The sequence below is a fragment of the Camelus dromedarius genome, chromosome 16 (genome assembly GCF_036321535.1).
Source record: "Camelus dromedarius isolate mCamDro1 chromosome 16, mCamDro1.pat, whole genome shotgun sequence".
NCBI lineage: Eukaryota > Metazoa > Chordata > Mammalia > Artiodactyla > Camelidae > Camelus > Camelus dromedarius.
The window spans coordinates 49,605,151-49,625,220 of record NC_087451.1 but is presented as its reverse complement, the minus strand read 5'-3'; the positions used below and the strand labels follow the sequence as shown (position 1 = coordinate 49,625,220).

Here is a 20,070-nt window from a genome sequence, read left to right as displayed (position 1 = left end):
GTGCTTAATGCATGCTTTTTTAGTCAGTGGGATTCCATCTGAGTGGGATCATTTGAGGGAGTGAGAATCCATTCATCACTGAGTAGGATGTTTTCTGCATCACACTTGTTATCAGTCTGTATTGTCATCCCGGTAACTCCCATGCTGCGTAGAATCTGAAAATGTACAACTGGCAGAGTAGTGCTGTGGTAACCGTGCCTTTGGATATTTTCATCATTAGGGATGCTCAACATGCTTTAGGTTTTATATCTTTAAAAATTCTTGTAGATTTTAAATGTAGGCCAGGCATCATTTGTAGTTTAGCAGCAAAGCTGGGAGCAAAATCTAGGTATGGTGATCCTGATTTGACAAATGCTTTTCAAGGCCTTCCAACACATTCATCATGATTTCCACTTGAAAACATCTGCATTATTTTTCCTGCTATTTTGAAATAGAGATTCTCAGGGGGGAGGGTATAGCTCAAGTGGTGGAGTGCATGCTTAGCACGCATGAGGTCCTAGGTTCAATCCCCAGTACCTCCTCTAAAAATAAATTAGTAAACCTAATTACCATCTCCCCCCAAAAAAGACTAACAACAACAACAAAAAAGAAATAGAGGTTCTCAATCTAGGACATGTTTTAAAAGAGATTGAAGTGTCTCTTATTATATGGTTAATGTTTCAACCAGTTAAGGTACCTTATATATGAGCAAGACTATTGCTTAACTGCATCAACAATTAAGAAACAGTAGGGTTGAAACTAAATGAATAAACTTAGCACCTGGGAGTAGTATTTAAGTAATTGATCTTGAACGTGTGCTATTGAACAGAGTGAAAAATAATTCAGTATGATCCCATCCTAAATGGTTTAGTATTCAATGTCCAAACCTACATTTTAAATTCTGTGTATGATAGCTTAAATAGAGGGCATACTTTCCTATAATTTAGTGGACTTTGGCATGGAGTTTCATTTTGTTTTTGAGGCCTGTTGTCTTCGGGGCTTGAGACAGAAAACACTAAGAGAACATCCATTCCACATAGGTTCTTGATGACACTGCCTTCTGACTACACTGTAGCTCTCGTGAACTGGAATGTATTTTGTGCCAGTTACAACAGCTTCTCGTTCTAAAAGTTTTGATTCTTCCTGAAAGCTAATTCTAGTGCAAGGTACACATTTGGGTTTGTGGACAAAGTCCTCTGTCAACTTGCGTTTTAAGAAAAGTCTTTGTTACAAAAATGTTATCAAAATAAGCAGCTGCTTTTGCTTAGTGGTTTGGATATTTTTAGGGTTCCAGTCATTTTCAGAGTAACTACATGAAATATACGGCTTTTTAGTCAAAGATTTTGCATGGGGCAAGGATGAGACAGCCAAGAAGGAGGATGGTTCTTTTGTGTAAGTTTTTTACTTGCTGATTTTATTTCCTTTTGGCATACGACTTTTTAACTTTTATTTATTTATTTATATTTTTTGTGGGGGAGAGAGGTAGTTAATTTTACGTTATTTATTTTTAACTTAAGTGCTAGGGATTGAAACTAGGACTTCGTGCATGCTAAGCAGGCGCTCTACCACTGAGCTATACCCTCCCCCCGGCATATGACTTTTTTACTGATATATAATTTACATACCATAAAATTCATGCCTTAAAATGTACAATTCAGGAGTTTTTAGTGTACTTGCAAAGTTGTGCATCCATCACCACTTATTCCAAAGCATTTTCATCACCTGCAAAAGAAACCCCACACCTGTTAGCTGTCATTCTCCCAGCCCCTGATAACCACTAAACTACTTTGTGTCTCTGTTTGGACTTGACTATTTTTGACATGTCATATGAATGGAATCATACTGTATGTGGCCCCTTGTGCCTAGCTTCTTTGAGTTAGGCATAATGTTTTCAGGGTTCATCCATGCGGCAGTGTGTATCAGCACTGCAGTCCTTTTTATGGCTGAGTAATACTCCTTGTATGGATATACTACATTTTATTTATCCAACCATCAGCTGATAGACACTTGGGTTATTTTTGCCGTTGGCTATTGTGAATAATGTTGCTGTGAACATTCATGTACAAGTTCTCATGTGGACATGTTTTCAATTCTTCTAGTATATGCTCAAGCATTGCTGGGTCATGTGGTAACTTAGTTGAACGTTTTCAAGAACTCTTGGCATACTTTGTATCTTTGCTTTTGTTTCTTACTCTTTAAAAATCTCTCATGAAATTTGCCCTTAGGAAATCATGTCTGTGAAAGCTTAGAAGGAACAAGAGTAACAATCTTTTAAGTCATTTTGTCAAAAACAACTGCCAGCATGTAGCAGTTTCTCCTCTTGTGGTTAAGTTTTAGCCCTACCCTCTGTCTTGAGAGAAAAGGAAGTTCTATGTAGGAAAGAAGGGTAGTCTGTAACTCTTACTCTTGGAATAAGTTAAAGTCTCAAGAGATACTCATTGTCTTCAGGAAATCAGATAATGTTTATAGCCAGCCTGGCCTAACTGATGTTGAAATCATTAAGAATAGTTCTTTATAGCTCCCTGGAATCCTTGGTACTAAGATGTAAATACAAAAGAAGTTAACTCCCACTCTCCTTAAATACTCATTTGTTCATTCACTCAATAAATATGTATTGGGTGCCTCCTGTGGGTCAGAGATAGTTCTAGGTCCTAGAAATACTGTGATCAGGGAAACAGACCACTGCTCTCATGGATTTACTCTTTCCTTTGGTGGCTAATCATTACTCTTCCCCCTAAAAACAAAACAAATAGGAGAAACCTAAATTCTTGTATATTCACTTTTAGATTTCACTTCCATTATGTTTTTTCTCACTTGTTTATTTCTATAGGGTTGACTTTCCTACTTGTTCTAAGTTGAGATAGCTAATCAAGATGTCAGACAGTACTTCTCAGCAATAAAGAAATAGTAAAATAATGCCATTTGCAGCAACATGGGTGGACCTAGAGATCATCATTCTAAGTGAAGAAAGCCGGAGAAAGAGAAGTACCATATGATATCACTTGTATGTGGAATCTGAAAAATAAGAAAAAAAGACAAATGAACTTATTTACAAAACAGAAACAGACTCGTAGACATAGAAAACAAACTTATAGTTATGGGAGTGGGGGAAGGGATAAATTGGGAGTTCGAGATTTGCAGATACTAATTACTATGTATGAAATAGATAAACAAGTTTCTACTGTATAGCACAGGAAACTATATTCAATATCATGTAGTAACCTATAATTAAAAAGAACATGAAAATGGATATGTGTATGTATATGTATGACTGGACTATTATGCTGTACACCAGAAATTGACACACCGTTGTAAACCGACTACTTCAATTAAAAAAAAAAAGATGTCAGTGATGTCAGCTGGCCAGTCAGATACGTCTCACCGAGTGACACTAGGTGGATGACTTTGCCACTGTCTGGGGCCTAGTCCTTAATTTTTACAGGTCCAGAAACTCCATCTCTGTACATTATCAAAGGCGAATTAGTTTGAGGTACTGGAGGTGCCAACAGTACTAGTGTTCTCGACTGTGTACAGTTATTGTTCAGTCTATAAAATGATTGTGTTGGCCTTCATGCGTTAGTGTGGTCCAGTGTCTCTCAGGGCATGGACAAGAGCATGTCTTTGCTCTTTCAGAGTAAAGGGCCAGATCTTGGTACCTAATTAAGATACTCTTTGGTTAGGACCCTGCCCAGCTGTGGCCAGTGGTGTCCTTTTGATCCTTGCTACTGCAAGCGTGGGCCATGACCGCAGCCGTAGTATTATGACCAGAGAGCTTGTGAAGAATGCAGGAATCAGGCCCCACCTAGACCTACTGGATCATCATCGGCACCTTAACGAGATCACCAGGTGTGACGTGTGTGCCCATTGAAAACTGAGGCACACTGCCTTAGAGTATACCAGTAGCGCTTCACTAGCTCTCTACCAGTTTCTGTAGTTTAAACCATAGGTGTGCTGTTGTAAATTGCTGTGGTTCATCCTCAAGATTAAAACAGTTTGAAACAGCGTAGGTTTGTTAATTACGCAATGACAGACAAGTGAATAACTGACAGTCTCAAGCCAGCGCTTGTCCTCGTATGTCTTAACACCTGTAGTGTGGCCATTTGTGTCTCATAGTATTTTGTTTTGGATTTTTTAATAGTTGATTGCAGATAATTTTTTTGATGTTTTAATTAGGAATCTTGATATTTCTAATGCACGATACCAGGTTCTCTGTAGATTGTTATTCCTACAGGATTTGAAAACACATACCATGCTAGTTAAAGACCGGAACAGATAGAGGACTCAGCAGGGGAAAAAAAAAGTTATTTCAGAAAACCAGGGCAGGAAGTCTTAGTAGCTCAGCAAAGAAAGCTATTATTGCTTCTTTTATCTCCCACTTCCCCTTCTGATACCCGTTTTCAAAACAGTCCAAAAATCTGTTTGAAAATAATTTGTTACTGCAGTGGTAATTAAAATGTCCCTATTATAGCGTCCTGAGAAGAGGTTAAATCTAGGGCTGGGGAGAGCCAAGAACAGATGAAATAGTTTGAGAATAACCCATAATTCTACTTCTTACAGACAACCACCGTTAACATTTTGGTGTATCCTTCTAAACATATTATTTTGCCAAATTGAAAGATTACTGTATATGCAACTTCGTATCTGGGCTTTTTGTTGTTGTTGTTAACATTATATCGTAAGCATGTTTTATGAAACATTTCCCATGTATGGTCTAATTTTTAATGCAGAGGTGCATCGTCTATCACATAGGTGCTTAGGGAGCATTTGTTGGTGGTGTGCTGATACGTGACTCAGAAATGCCAAAATACTGGAAGCAAAGCTCTACAAGCAAAACTGAATAACCACCAAAGGGGAAGAAAGCTGCACGTGTATTTGTGTGCAAAGGACTGCATGTTTACGCTGGCTATTCGATTATCTTTTCTCGAACAAATCTTTTCACAAATTGTCTTTAAATACAACACTCTGAAAGCTGCTGCTTGTTGAGTCCAAACCCCACTTGAAATATAGTAGGATATAAAAGGGAGTTAAAGCAAGCATTTGGAATCAATCATGTTAAACTCAGGGATGTTCGTTGAAAAGTGTGTGTCACAGAGGTACCCAATTTCTCTCTGTGTAGACAAAGGTTTTTCAATGTAGAGTGTAATGTATATATAATTTTAATAGAGAAGAATATTCTTGTTACTAGACATCTGGTAAATAATATGGTTAGTTTGTGATCTAAAAAGCTAAACAAAGTAGGACAGGCTTGTACTACTGAGGGGTATTCATGGATCACTTTTATTTGCAGTTATTACTCTTAATTCCTGCTTGTTCCTGTCATGAGAACTTGAGAAAACTTAACTTTCCTGACCCCTCATTTTCCTATCTATACAGTGACAGTAGTACCTACTTTACTTGGCCAATGTGGGCATTAAAATGAGAAATGTACTTAAAATGTTTCACTGTATTTAAAATGTTTAGCCCAATGCTTGGGACATACGAACTGCTTAATAAATGTTAACCATAATAATAATACCACCAAATACTGTCGTTATTCAAGGTGACCTCCCCTACTTCTCCAAGTGGCAACTTATTCTTTAACTATCTCCTACTTTCTTTCCCAGCAGAATAACCTTTTTGAGCTCTGATGGCTGTTTGTGGCTGTCCCACTTGTATAAGAATTCAGTAGTTTTAATTTTAGTTACGTCTGCTTGCAACTATCTCCTTTACTAGACTGACAGTTTTTTGAGGTCAGGATCATGCCTTATTCATCTTTCTGACCACAATTCCTGGCACATACTAGACCTTCATAAATATTAGATGAGTGCCTCTATGAATGCTGTGGGTGTGATTTTGCAGACTTTCATTTTAGCTTGTTCGTGGTCTTGCTTATATGCACCTATTCAGTGATGCAGGTAATCAAGAATTAAACATTTGTTTTGTCATACGGCTTGGTTATTTGTTGCTACATAATAAACTATGCCAAAGCATAATGGCTTAAAAAGCAATGACTTGTTTAGTATTCTGGGATTGACTGGGGCTCAGTTGGGCAGTTCCCTGGATTTTGCTGGCACCTCTCATGTAATTGCAGTCAGATGGCAGCTGAGGCTGGAATGTTCAAGATAGAATGTTCACTTCCCTGTTTGGAGCCTTATGTGGTAGCAGGACTCAACTGGACCGCTGGCATGGGTGGGCCTGGATGCCAGTCTCTCTTCCTCCTGCCCCTCACACTCTTCTCCGCCTCCCACTTTTTCTCTCAAGAAAGATAAGCATGCTGCTTTCGTGGGGGCTAATGACCCCACAAAGTGCAGAAGCGGAAGTTGCCAGGTTCTCTTAAGGCAGAGGCCTGGGACTGGCACAGCATCAGTGCCTCTCTGTAACTGTGCACGAGGGACTGCACTGCCAGGCCCCAGCCCAGCCTGTGTTCTAGGAGAGAGGTCTCTGTGAGGCTGAGTACCAGGAGCCGTGGCTCGTGGTTCGTTGGTGGTCAGTGATGTAACAGACTGCCGAATCCTATAATAAAGAGTTTCTTCTTGAAAGTTTTCAAATAAGCATTAAAAAAAAAAAAAAGCCTTACTGTAAGAGAGACAAGAAGGAAATGTAGCAAGGCTTGTGAGTTCATCCGTGAATCCGACAATTCAAATTCTCTGCCACTTGACCAGCTTTGTGATGTGGGCAAGTTCATCTGACTCCTATGCCACTCACATGCAGATGATTTCTTCATAGGGTTGTGGTAGAGTTTAAGTGAGACCATGGGTATAACACAGTAAGTGTTCAGTAGATGGTACTGTTCCTGTATTGTTATTTTTGCCATTATTATTACTTTTAATGACTAATGTCTTAGTGTCAGTGTGAAGACAAATAGCTAATGCAGTACATTTCATACGAACCGAGAAGAAATATTTTGGTTAGCTTCTTCAATTTCAGTTGACTATTTTGTATCTTTACTTTGCCTAATTTTTTTTTTGAATTTTAAAAATTTTTTTGCAGGGAGGTAATTAGGTTTATTTATTTATTTATTCTTAGAGGAGGTACTGGGGATTGAACTCAGGACTTTGTGTATGCTAAGCATGTACTCTACCACTTGAGCTATACTCTCCCCGCTTGTCTTTAATTTTTGATTCCTGTGTTCTTGTTAGCTAATAGTAATAGTGTTTAAAGTCAGTCTCTAATTTAAAAATAGTTTTAGTTTCTGATAAGCAAAGCAATTGGGAAAATAAATTCTTAGAGTAAACTTGGAGGATAAAAATTCCTTTCTTCTATAAAGTCATGAAAATGCATGTTTTGGAGGCACTAGTGGAGATCCAGTTACTTAATTTCCTGAAACACACGTTATATTACTGTTATAAATAGAGCAAATATATATTGCCACTTAAGACCAGAGATGTCTTAAAATCAGATCCTACATAGATTTTGTGACATTTTAGTAGCTGACCTCTAGAGGAAAATGTATCAGTCACTGTTGCTTTGGAGAGCTGTGAAGTATATATTTAATAGGCTTTTGCATGGCTTAGGATTGATGTATAAACTTGATTTTTTGGCATTTGGGGAAACCTGTCCTCATGTCAAAACCTAAGAAATGCAATTGCTTTGGAATTAGAGTCAACTGTAGTGGAAATTTTGTATGTACATTTTAATGGTCTGTTACAGTAGAGGTTTCAGTTCTGAATATTATTAACCAACATAAACAATGTATATTACAGTTTCCTTTTTTGAGGCCTTGTGTTGTGTGTCATTTGTATTCTTCTTAAGTGTACTTTGTTACACACCTTCACGGTTGTTTTGCCCTGCCCCATTGTCTATCACAGGATTCTTTATGCAAGGGCAAGAAATACATGTTACAGCAGGAAGTGTCCTCAGCCAATACAGAAGTTACCAGTTTACTGGAACTCTTTAAAATGGGGTCTGTCAGTACTAAACAGCTTGGTGCAGGGGAAAGCCCTTGGTCCTTGGAGTCAGACTGTTTCTGGCACTGGGAAGCTGTGGGGAAGGTATTCGACTTCTTTGAGCCTTGCCTTCTTCAACGTAGACAATACAGACTCGCCTCTCAGAGTTATTGGGCAACTTTATTGAGCTAACAGGGAGCACACTGGACCCTGGTACCACATCAGACACAAAGAAATTCACTCAGCAGTGAAGACCGCATTTTACAATTACTTTCATCAAAGCCAAGCAGATGATCTTGATTAGTTGCATGATTGGATTAAAGGTGACTGTGGCTTTGCATTATGAACTATTTCAGGGAAGAAAATGATGCCAAGGTAGTGTCAAGTTTGAAACAGCGGTGGTCAGGAATCTGTGAACCCAAATGGCTCAGATTAACAATGAAATTATAGGAACTGGATTTAGAAACAGTTTCTCCCTTCACTGGCCCATTTACTGCTGTGTGTTCACACACTTCCTTTTTTTTTTTATTTTTCTTCTGAGGTTCTGAAACAAAAACAAAACGGAGTGAGGCTCTGCAGCAGCTGAAGGAGCTTTTGAATTCTTTCTAAAGAGGAAACTGACTTTACCTAACCAGTGCACTTCCTGTGTGTGCAGCGTCCGTTAAGGAGCCAGGCGGGACCTCGCTGGTATAGCTCTGGACTGCAGAGTTTCCTCTCGGTGGTGGGGGTGCGATCTGTAGTTCAGCGTTTGACATGTTGTCTTCACTTATTCTTGTGCCTGTAAGGTCTGTATGAGTCACCTGGGGATCTTACTTCCGATGCAGGTTCTGATCTAGTGGTTCTGGGTGGGGCCTGAGCATCTGCATTTCTAACAATGTTTCAGGTGATGTATCCAAATCACACCTCATTGTCTCCCTGGTTCTTTTTAAAAGGTCTTAAAGGCATACATGGTTAACTTAATTTTATTAAACAACATGTATTTGCTAGGTGCTGCTCTCAGGAATCCCACAGTTGAATGATACACCAAATCAAATACATTTTGAGTTTACCCCCAGCGTTTTTAAAATTTTGACTTGGATTTAGAAGTTCTTGAGCAAGTCTACAGAGACTAGTGAACAATTAAACTTAAATTAGGATTTCTCTTTTTCTTCATAATTAGAGGAACTCTCTTACTGCACACATACCATTGTAACTTACATTTGTGTCAAAAGGAGAAAAAATTCTTTATCTGCCCACCCCAGCCAATTAACACCCCCTCCCCATCCTTTTGTTCCCTTGTGTATCTTTGTAGTCCTTAGCATGGACATCTTTTGTTTTTGCATGGTTGAGAATATTTCTGGAAAACAATTTTGCATTCTGCTTTTTAAATTTAGTGTTAGAGAATAAAAAGGAAGCTTTCTAAATTTCTCTTAACTGTTGAAATATTCTGCTTTATCCATGTTTTGATGTGTTCTTTTCTTGGTGGATTTTTCTTGGACTTCAGATACTCTTGCTAAGGTCAAGTTAGCAAAGGGGCAGGGTGGTAAACATAACATGTCATAGGAAACTAATATAATATCTGCAAAATAGAATATGTGTTTGCTTTAATTCAACTGAATGTTTGTCTTGAAGTTAGAATTTCCCTGTGAGAAAAAGGGAATTGTGTGTTATCTGTATTCCTTAAAAAAAAAATCTAGTGTCTGTACGGGCAACTGATTTGTTTTCAAAATAGTTGTGAGTTGAAAAGATTTTCCTGTCATGTCCTAGAACAGCAATTCTTAATCTGGGCTCGGTGGACCTAGGGTAGTGTTTCTCAAAACATGGGCTACAAAATCACAAGAGTGCTTGTGAATAAGAACTCTGTCCATACACTCCTCTGGCCCCTTCTCCAAGCTGGTTCTGAGTGGAGCCCTGCAATCTGAATTATAACAGGCAGTTTATGTGATTCCTCTGCAAACCAAGTTTCAGAATTACTGCTCCGGGCAAGCCATGGTTGAGATTTGAAGGCATTTGTAATCTCTGAAATTGAATACATTTCTTTTAGTTAGGGATTATTCATTTTTCTGGGAAGAAGGTGTATAAACTTCTCATTGAGATTCACAGAGAGGACCGTGACTCAAAAAGGATGAAGTCATTGTCCCAGAGGTGTGTTTTCCTGAACATTTTCTGCCTTTTATGAGCCTTGTGGATTTTAAATAAATTCTCAGTTTTCTTTTAGCATAATAAGGGCCTTTAGTCCTTTTGTGTGTGTGTGTGTTTTTTATACTATGGCTTTTTAGTCTACCATTCTTTACTTCTTTAAAATAGAATGAATTTTAATCCCTGCTTAATATAAAATTTTTTTTGAACTGAAACATACTATTTCTAAGAGCTACTTTGTGTAGATACTACTTACTTCTACATTTATTTATTGAGAACACCGATGTGCCAGTTACTTTACCAAGTGCAGTACATAGGTTGTGTTTATTTAACCCTCACAGCAGCTCCATGAGGTGAGCATTAGTATACTCATTTGACAAATAAGGGAGTTGAGGCATGGCGTACTTAATTAACTTCACCAAACTGACATCGTCTGTGAATGAGGGGACCCATCCCGTCTCACCTGAGGGCCAGTTCTACTGCAGTTCTGCATATGCGCACAGATGACTCACATCTGGTTTATCAATAAATAGAAGGTGATGATTGTGCAGTGCCTTGAGATTATTATGCATTGATGCCTGTGGATTAGCCTTTTCCAGAGATTCTCATTCTGAGTTTTTATGTTCTTTCTTTTCAGATCAGAGAGAGTGCATCCCAGACAAGAGATGTCCTCAAACAGCATTTTAATGATTTAAAGGGAACCCTTGGGAAGCTCCTGGATGAGCGATTGGTGACCCTTTTGCAAGAGGTGGACACCATTGAACAGGAGACCATTAAACCACTAGATGACTGCCAGAAGCTGATTGAGCACGGCGTCAACACTGCAGAAGACTTAGTCCAAGAAGGTGGGAGTCTGGGGAGCCCTTTGCCCCTTTGCTGCTTTCTCAGGGTGCCAGCAGGCTTCCCGCTGTCTGCAGGGTGCTTGGGCTGTTCGTACCTTGGGGCAGTTTGTAATATAGGATGACAGGTGCACAGTGAGGTCTCCTAGGGTTAAGTGCCATCAGTGTGCTAATTATAATCATTTACAAAGTGGTAAGTGCCATTAATGTGCTAATTATAATCATTTACAAAGTAAGGAGGAGTAAATGATTTTTCTCAAATGGTTCTATGCTAATATCTCATTTACTTGTGAACACAGCAATTTTACCATCATTTTGAGTCTGTTCACATATTTTTCAAAGTGTTGATGGTTTATTGAATTTAATTTCATTGTTCCTTTTAGAAGGTTAAGGAGTAGGGTTGGTGTTTACTCCTCAAATTGTGGTGGTTCTGTTCCTTAGTCAGTTGTTTTGGTTAAAGTGTGTCCAGTTCTTGCCTTGGTTCCTTCCTGCCTTCACGTCTACCTCTGTTCCTTCCTTCCCTCCCGTAGGTCTTTGTCAGGTACATTAAATAAGAAGGTAATAGTCCTGCCCTTTCAGGTTCACAGCGCAGTGAGAGAGGCATACATGATGAGAGAGATCTAAGACCTTTGGGAGCACAGAAAAGGAGGTGCTCAACTCTGGAACAGTATAGAATCGCTTTCCGTAGGAGGAGTTCCACTGAGTCTTAGGAAATTTATCAAGCAGACAAAGGAGGAAAAGGAGGTAAAAGAAAGTGCGACTGGAAGCAGAAATAGTCCCGAGTGAAGTGAAGAGTGTACCTGGGATGTGTTGAGGTATTTGAGGCAGCAGAATTACACAGTCAGATTTGCATTTTTTTCAAATATTTTTTATTGAGTTATAGTCATTTTACAATGCTGTGTCAAATTCCAGGGTAGAGCACAGTTTTTCAGTTATACATGAACATACATACATCCATTGTCACATTCTCTGGCTGTGAGCCACCACAAGATCCTGTATATATTTCCCTGTGCTACACAGTACAATCTTGTTTATCTATTCTACATTTTGAAATCCCAGTCCCTTCCCACCCCCCAGATTTGCATTTTTAAAACGTGACACTGCCTACCGTTCAGAGGCTGTATTAGAGGTTGTGAAGAAGCAGAATAGCTGATTAGAAAGTTGTGGCGGGAATCTGGGTGGGGAGTGATGCAGGTGAAGATGAAGCAGAGCTGGCTGTAAGATTTTTTGGAGATAGAATTATTGGTGATTTTACTGAGCAGTAAGTGTTGATTATTGGGGATTGCCTGGTTATAGGATGGAGGAGAAAGGGCAGGATTTAGGATGACCCAAAGCTGTCTGATTTTAGATGATCAGTGAGTGAATGGTGCCATTTACTGACACAGGAAACGAAGGAAGAAGGTGGGTAGTTAGACAGTTGGTTTGGGGCTTGTTGAGTTTGAGGTGCTGAAGATGCCAGATGCTGGGAATGTGGGTGTGATGCTCAGGAGAAAGGTCACACCTGGAGATGTCAGTATGGCAATGAATGGTGTGTACATCCCATCTGAATCCATGGGAATAAATACAATCATCAAGAGATGATGTTGAGAAACTTCTTTTCAGTATGAGAAGAGAAGGGAACAGAAGGTAGAGCTCTGAGGGCTGCCAACCTTTAAAAGGCAGGTAGGGAGAGGATCCAGGGAGGGAGACCACATACCATCCATTCTGCATTGAGTTCTGTGAGCGGCTTAGGATACAATGTGCGTGGCTCCCAGGTCTGTCAGTCCAACTGGAAGTTAGTCCCCTTTTTAGTCTCACTTAGACTATGGCACTAGGTGGAAGAGGGTATACCTCAGTGGTAGAGCACGTGCTTAGCATGCACGGAGTCCTAGGTTCAATCCCTAGTACCTCCATTTAAAAATAAATAAATAAAATTTTAAAAATAATAATAAAAATAGACTATGGCTCTAGTGTTATCTTTACATGCTAAATGCACTTTTGTCTTATCTTCAAGGAAAAGTGTTTATTTGCCACTGACCATAACAGTGCCTTTGAGAAAATTCTTTTTAGCACAACTGCAGAATGTCTTTCCCTGGGGGCTTAGCATTTGGAAACAAACCCAGTGACAGTTCAGCACAGGTCAAGAGTGTCTACCCATGAGGGCTGACCAGTGTTTTTATTTTAGGAAATAAATCCTTTGAGGCACATACATGTTTGTAATAGCATCTGATGCTAGAATTTTTTTTTTTTGTATACTTCAGAAATATTTCAAATTTCTTACTTTTTCCTCCCCTCCCTTCCCAAGGGCTAAAAACTTATTTATGGAATTTTGAGGATTTTGAGGCAGCGTTCAGTGTGTCTCTGTTTTCCTTTTGGTGAGGGAGAAGAGCATGTCATGTGGTCTCAGAAAAACTCGAGTGGCTCCAGGGCACATTGAGATGGAAAACAGCTCTGGTAGTGTTCTTCAGGGCTGTGGATGGACAGAGACGTCAGTCTTTTTTTTTTTTTTTTTTTTTATTCCTTTATATAGTGTTTCCTTTATATGACCCTTCACCCTACTGACCGTGTCAGGGTAATATTTGCACTGACTCCTACTAGAGTTAGTAAAGGTTCTGTAGAGGGGATGGGAAGAGGTCCCTGGGACTTGTGCCTTGCATAAAATGGGTTCACAAACCAGATTTCCTTGTGTAGAGTCTTTCATCTCTGGCATAGTCTTGGCATTGCATATCCCTTCTCCCCTTGTGTGTAACGTTAAAGTCACTTCTGAAATAGTTTCCACATTTACTTTTGGAGAATTTGTGACATCACTTAGGAGTGGTTTTCAAGAGAACCAGAGACCCACCTAGAACAGGGGCTGTGTTGATTACTTTATAACGTGACCAGCTTTCGCTGGACTTGCTCTCTTGTTTCTGACTGCAGGTGAGATCGCCATTCTGGGGGGTGTAGGAAAGGAGAATGAAAAACTGTGGAGCTTTGCCAAGAAGGCCTCACACATCCAGCTGGACAGGTAAAAAGAGTTATCGTCTCTTGGGCTTAAACTGTCTGCTTTTCTTTTTCTTTCTTTTCTCCTCTGTTAAAAATTCTGATTAAGAGAGATAGAAAGAATATATTTTTGAAGGTTTCCCTGCTCAGTTCCAGTATTATTAGTATGAAATAGTGGTGGTGGTAATCTTTGGTATAGAATTACTGCAGGTGTTCTTCAATCCTTATGTGTAAGAAAATGGTTAAATTTTTAAAATTCTGAACATATCATCAAAACAGTCACAGCTCAGTAAACCAGATCTTTTGGTATAAAGTTGACAATTGCTGTCCCACCAGTTTTCTCTTATTCATTTGGGAGGAGAATCTTTACATAGCATCTTGCACAGCCCCCACTTCCATTAGCATTGTTGCATCATTATAGTGTGACTGATCTAAAATATTCCTTGTTATTTTTTTAAGTTTTTTTTTAAAGAGTGTATTGAAAAACAAAGCTCTTCAGCAAAGTTACCAGCAACAAAACTTAAAGTGTTCTAAAAGAATACTGAATGTGATTAAGATGTCTTCTAGTTTCAACCACAAAACTCTTTAAAGATTTTAGAAAAGCAGTCAGAATCAGATTGTACTGTTAGACATTCCTTAGTCTTATGGCCCAGATCAAAGTTTTTGAAAATGGTGCATTTCTGTTTTTAAATATAGGAGAAGTCAAAGCAAAGTAATTCATTAAGAAATAGAGAAAAACATTTTTTGGCAGTGCATTCATGGCATTGCTGTATATCCCTACAGATCTTAAGAATGAAAGACAGGAATGTATGTGGCACTGTCACTCCATTTTGATTGCTAAAAACAAACAAACAAACAAACAAACAAACAAACAAACAAACAAACAAGGCAACACAACTAGGATGAGGCATTTTCACCTGTTAACACAGCCTGGGATCTGTGGATAAAAATTAATGTGACAGATATCTTTTAACAAGTATACCAGAAATTAGATATCCACATGAGTGTTGTTGCATTCAAAATAATCAACCTCTTGAGTTATAAATTTACATAAAGCCCGTCACTATATACTGAACATATTTTGTCTTCTAGAAAAGCAGTATTTTTAGTCTTTTTCCCTAACCTTGTTATGTTTTTTTTAATTGAGGTATACTTGATATACACTATTATATACGTCTCAGGTGTACAACATAGTGATTCAGAATTTTTAAAGGTTAGACTCCCTTGTTTTTGTTTTTTTTTTTAATTGAGGTATAGTCAGTTTACAATGTTGTGTCAATTTCTGGTGTACAGCACACTGCTTCAGTCATACATGAACATACATATATTCATTTTCATATTCTTTTCACTGTAAGCTACTACAAGATATTGAATGTATTTCCCTGTGCTATACAGTATAAACCTGTTTATCTGTTTTATATATACCAGTCAGTATCTGCAAACCTCAAACTCCCAGTTTATCCCTTCTCACCCTCCTCCCCCCTTCCTTGTATTTTTAACTCTCCATTAAAAGCCTCATAAGCACAAGAGCTTTGTTTCCTCAGCTTACCAGAAGTGCCTTTGCTGGTTGATGTGCCTTGTTTATCTGCTCAGTTGGATGACTCAATTCTTAACATAGTGAAGGACCACATTTTCAAGCATGGAACGGTAGCATCTCGCCCACCGGTGCAGATAGAAGAATTGATAGAGAAACCTGGAGGCATCATCGTACGATGGTGTAAGGTATGCAATTCAGAATCATAGAAGTGGCTTCAGCGGGATGGGTTTGAGATTTGGGGGCCCACATGATTATGTTTTTATTAATTTCCTTTGAATATCTTCTTCTCTTCATAAATGAAACTTCCTTTTGCTTTACAACTAGTCACGGGGAACTTGAACTGAGGTAGCGCTTCCAGTTTTGAGATAAACAGTTTTGAAGGTACTTATAAAAATCTCTCTGTCAGAATGTGGTTTCTCACCACATATTTCCCAAACTTAACTCTTGGTGAGATAAGGATCGCCCCCATTTCTGTGTGTTAGTAAAGTCAGAATGTCATCGTGAATATTGTGTGTCTGACATTTTTCTGTTCAATTCTGAATTGATACCTCTGAACTAAAATTCCTAAAGTGTGATTTTTTTTTTTGCACTCTCAGCATTGCCAACAATTTTGTGTATTCAGTTGTATTATGTATGTAAGTGACCATAGTTTAGATAGAATCCATGTCCAAATGAGTCTAGTGTCTTGGCTCTTGACAGATATATTGTTAACAGGTGGATAGTCAGCTTCTGGGAGCTATTTTCTTAAATGGGATAAATGGGATTTTTAAAAAACGCAGCCTTGGTATAGAAGAAAGAAGTAGAGATGCTTTTGAAGACTTATTCCATTTTCATTCTTTTGCCTACCAGTGGACCTACAGTTTTCAGGTTTTTTGTTGTTGTTGTTGTTGTTGTTGTTGTTGTTGTTGTTGTTGTCTTTTCGCTATAAGCATCATTATTCATGTTTCCTTGTATACACATTTAAGATTTTTTTTCTAAAGTATGTACCTAGGGGAGCATACAGCTCAGTGGCAGAGTGCATGCCTAGCATGCATGAGGTCCTGGGTTCAATTCCCGGTACCTCCATTAAAGATAAATAAATAAAAACCTAATTACCTCCCCCCAAAATAAAAAAGTAAATAAAAAATAAAAATAAAAAATAAAGTATATACCTAGCTATGAAATTATGAAGTCCTAAGAGTATTGGATCTATACTCTGCTGGGAAATACCAAACACTTCCCAGAGTGATCGTACCAGAGCACCTTCTCCCAGCAGTGTGAGAGTTCCTCTTACTCTGCATCCTGACCAATGCTTGTTGGCATTGTCAGAATTTGTTTTTGTCGATATAGTATCTTGTTGTGGTTTTATTTTTAAATTGCATTTTCCATCCCATAAATTAAGTTGAATAATTTCATTTATTTTTGGCTGCCTGTGTTTCTTATTCTATAGAATGCTTATTCGTGTCTTTGCCCACTTTCCTATTGGGTGGTTTGTCTTTTATTAATTTTTTCTTTTTTACTTTTTAATTGAAGTGTAGTCAGTTTACAATGTGTTAATTTCTGGTGTACAACGTAGTAGTTCAGTTATACATACATACATATATATATATATATATATATATATTCCTTTTTATATTCTTTTTCATCATAGGCTATAACAAGATACTGAATACAGTTCCCTGTGCTATCCAGTAAGACCTTGTTGTTTATGTATTTTACATATAGTAGTTAGTGTCTGCAAATCCCAAATTCCCAAATTATCCCTCCACCCCACCATCTTCTATTAATTTTTAGGCGTCCTTTGTATGTTATAGATGTTAATAAACTCTCTCGGTTGTATGAATGATGTAGCTGTGGGATACTTGTGTTTGAATTTTGAATGTCTTATCTTTGGCATAATTGTATAGAAAACATGCCATTTCTTCAAAGGAGATAGACATTTTCTTTTCAGACTGGGATTATAAAACACATGGCTCAATTAGGAAAAGAAGGGTAGTAATGGTGGCGTATTTCCTATGACCTTCCTGAGTACAGCCCGTACGCAGCACATGCGCCTGTACGCTTGGCCGCACATGCCCCCATTCAAAGTCCTTAAGTAGTGATGTTGAGGGAAGTTACTCTCTGACTTTTACCTAACATAAAGCCTTTCTCCTTAGGTAGATGACGACTTTACAGCCCAAGATTACAGGCTCCAGTTCCGTAAATGTACTTCAAGTCATTTTGAGGACGTGTATGTGGGCTCCGAAACTGAGTTCATAGTGTTGCACATAGACCCCAACGTGGATTACCAGTTCAGAGTCTGCGCCCGAGGAGACGGCCGGCAGGAGTGGAGTCCTTGGAGCGTCCCCCAGACAGGTCACTCCACGCTGGTGCCTCACGGTACGCTGTTGCCTTCGCACTCCTGAAGCTTACCTGTATAAGAACACTTGTATTCTGCGCTATAGGCAGCACCTGGACAGCCCTTTTTCCTAAGGATCAACCGTGAATTGATGAGAATAACATGAAATGTGTCTTTCACGTCCTGCTCAGATTACTTTGTGTTAATTCTGAGACATTTGCATCAGTTCTTAGCTCAAGAGTCCCAAAATGATGCCAGAGAGGATTATAAGGATTGATTATAAGCATTCCCTAAAACCAAAAAGATTATAAGTATTGCGCTAGAAGACTGCAATATTTGACCGAAACTTGCAATATATATCTTGGTCGAAGCTTTTATTTGTTCCCTCTTCTCTTAGTAGAGGCTTTTTTTAAAAAAAAAAGCCTTATGATTGGAAATTGATCTCCTATATTTTTAAAAAGATTTAGACTCACTTGTTACTTAGTACTTAATCAGGTTGGAGTCAGCTCCAATGTGATTTTATTAGGTAGGAGGTAACCCTTCTTTGATCTTCCTTGCCAAACATGTGCAGGAAGAGACTAAAATCTTTGTGATTTGTAGGATTAACCATGACACTCTGTCACTGAATATTTTCCTTTATTGAACTTGCTCATGACCCCTAAGTGTAGCGTATTTGACATCCAAGTTTTATTTTAATGTGTCTGTATTGAAGGTATTCCACCAAAAGTGTCTAACAATTTTCAATATCCTTACTTTTTAAAAAGAGTGGACAGCTGGCTTTGAGGGGTACAGTCTGAGCAGTCGGAGAAATATAGCGCTCCGGAATGACTCCGAATCCTCCGGTGTTCTCTACTCCAGCGCCCCAACGTACTTCTGTGGGCAGACGTTAACATTCAGGCAAGTGCATATTAACAGATCAGTCTGTCACGCCTGAGGCAGTATAGTGAAGTGCACAGAGCGTACGTGAGCCTCGGATCCAAGCAGTCCTCAGTTTATTCCATCATTTCTGGGCAGTGTTACCTTGGGGAGATTGCCTTATTTCTGTTGGCTTCACTTTTCTCATATGTATTCATAGTGTTATTATGAGCATGGACTGAGAAATGTGTATAAAATGCTTCGCCTCTGCCTGGTACCTAGTATGTACTCACTATGTTTAGGTCTTCTTCTTGGTAAATAGAATACCGGTCGGAAGTCAATCTTAAAAATTCAGCGTTCCCCCCTCCCCCTAGTTTTTTTTTTTTTCTTGGTGACTCAGTAGACCAGGTGTCAATGAGAAATATCCTATCAGTGTAAACATACTATATGTGTATATATAATTCTCTCTAAAATAAAACTGAAAGCAAGCCTCCCCTACCACCAGTTATCTTTCTGTTAACTATTAGAAAATTTTCCTTTTTTTTGTTTTTGTTTTTGTTTTCATGTTGTCTGAGATGTATTCTCTATCTATGGTTGTATCACTGAATAGCTCTTCCTAGAAACGAAAGCCCAGTTTTGATTTGGAAAAGTAAAGCTTGCCATTCTCACCTCAGCGGAGCAAACTCTCCTCTGATTTTTAAGTCGTGAGATCATGGGATTTTATTGTGAATGCTTGCTCCATGTTCCTCTTGTTCTCAGGTCCTTATCGTGTAAGGCATGGAGAGAATCTGGAAGTTTTTTCTGAGCTCATGTTGCCATGTTCTCCGCCAGCCAAGTCATGTGAACTGTCAGCATGGTCAGAAGGCACTAGTTTACTCTCTGTCTCATTTTTAACACCTCCTCCCACCCCTTACGTAATGAAGAAAGAATGACTTAATAGCCAGAAAAATATCAACAAATAGAGAGAAATAAGGAGTCTAGTACCTAATGTTTACTTAATTATTCCCCGGGTAGTCAAGAGTTTTCTGTGCGAAGGCACCCCTTCCCTGCTTCTGTCTCTTGTTTATAGAAATACTCCCATTAGTGCATCTCCTGAGAACAGGGTGCTTCTGCGTCACAATAGGGCTTCTTGAGTTAATAGATTCAGGCCAGATATCACACCATAATAAGAATAGTAATCATAGTAATAATAATTGCAGTTAATGTTTAAATTGTGTTTACTGTTAATTGCAGTTAATGTTTGAATTGCATGTGCTTTGTGCCAGGTAACGTCCTAAAATGCACTTTCCTTACTTAACTCACTTGAGTATCACAGTAACCCAATGAAATAGGTGTAGTTACCCATTTTAGGGATGAGGATACGGAGGCACAGAGAAGTGAAGTCATTTACCCAGTGTCACATATTTAGTAAATGGTAAAGCTAGGATTTAAAACCCAGGCAGTCTCTCTCCAGGGATTTTAATCACAGGGTCTATATTGCTTTTATTTTTTTTAATTTGGCTTTAATTTTTAAATTGAAGTATAGTCAGTTTACAATGTTGCGTCAACCATACTGCTTCTTGTTTGTCATTTTCCTGGGGGAGGTAACGTGACTGTAGT

The 20,070-nt window shown here is 38.6% G+C and overlaps 1 protein-coding gene across 1 annotated transcript in view; it reads left to right on the top strand.

Moving 5' to 3' along the window:
- CRLF3 (cytokine receptor like factor 3) overlaps window positions 1–20,070 on the top strand; it is a 32,294-nt gene that overhangs the window by 1,112 nt on the left and 11,112 nt on the right. Inside the window, exons 2-6 of the mRNA XM_031468323.2 lie at window positions 10,600–10,807; window positions 13,700–13,787; window positions 15,307–15,484; window positions 17,435–17,657; window positions 18,381–18,513. Of these exons, the coding sequence (XP_031324183.2) occupies window positions 10,600–10,807; window positions 13,700–13,787; window positions 15,307–15,484; window positions 17,435–17,657; window positions 18,381–18,513 (830 nt within the window). The remainder of the gene's footprint in view (window positions 1–10,599; window positions 10,808–13,699; window positions 13,788–15,306; window positions 15,485–17,434; window positions 17,658–18,380; window positions 18,514–20,070) is intronic.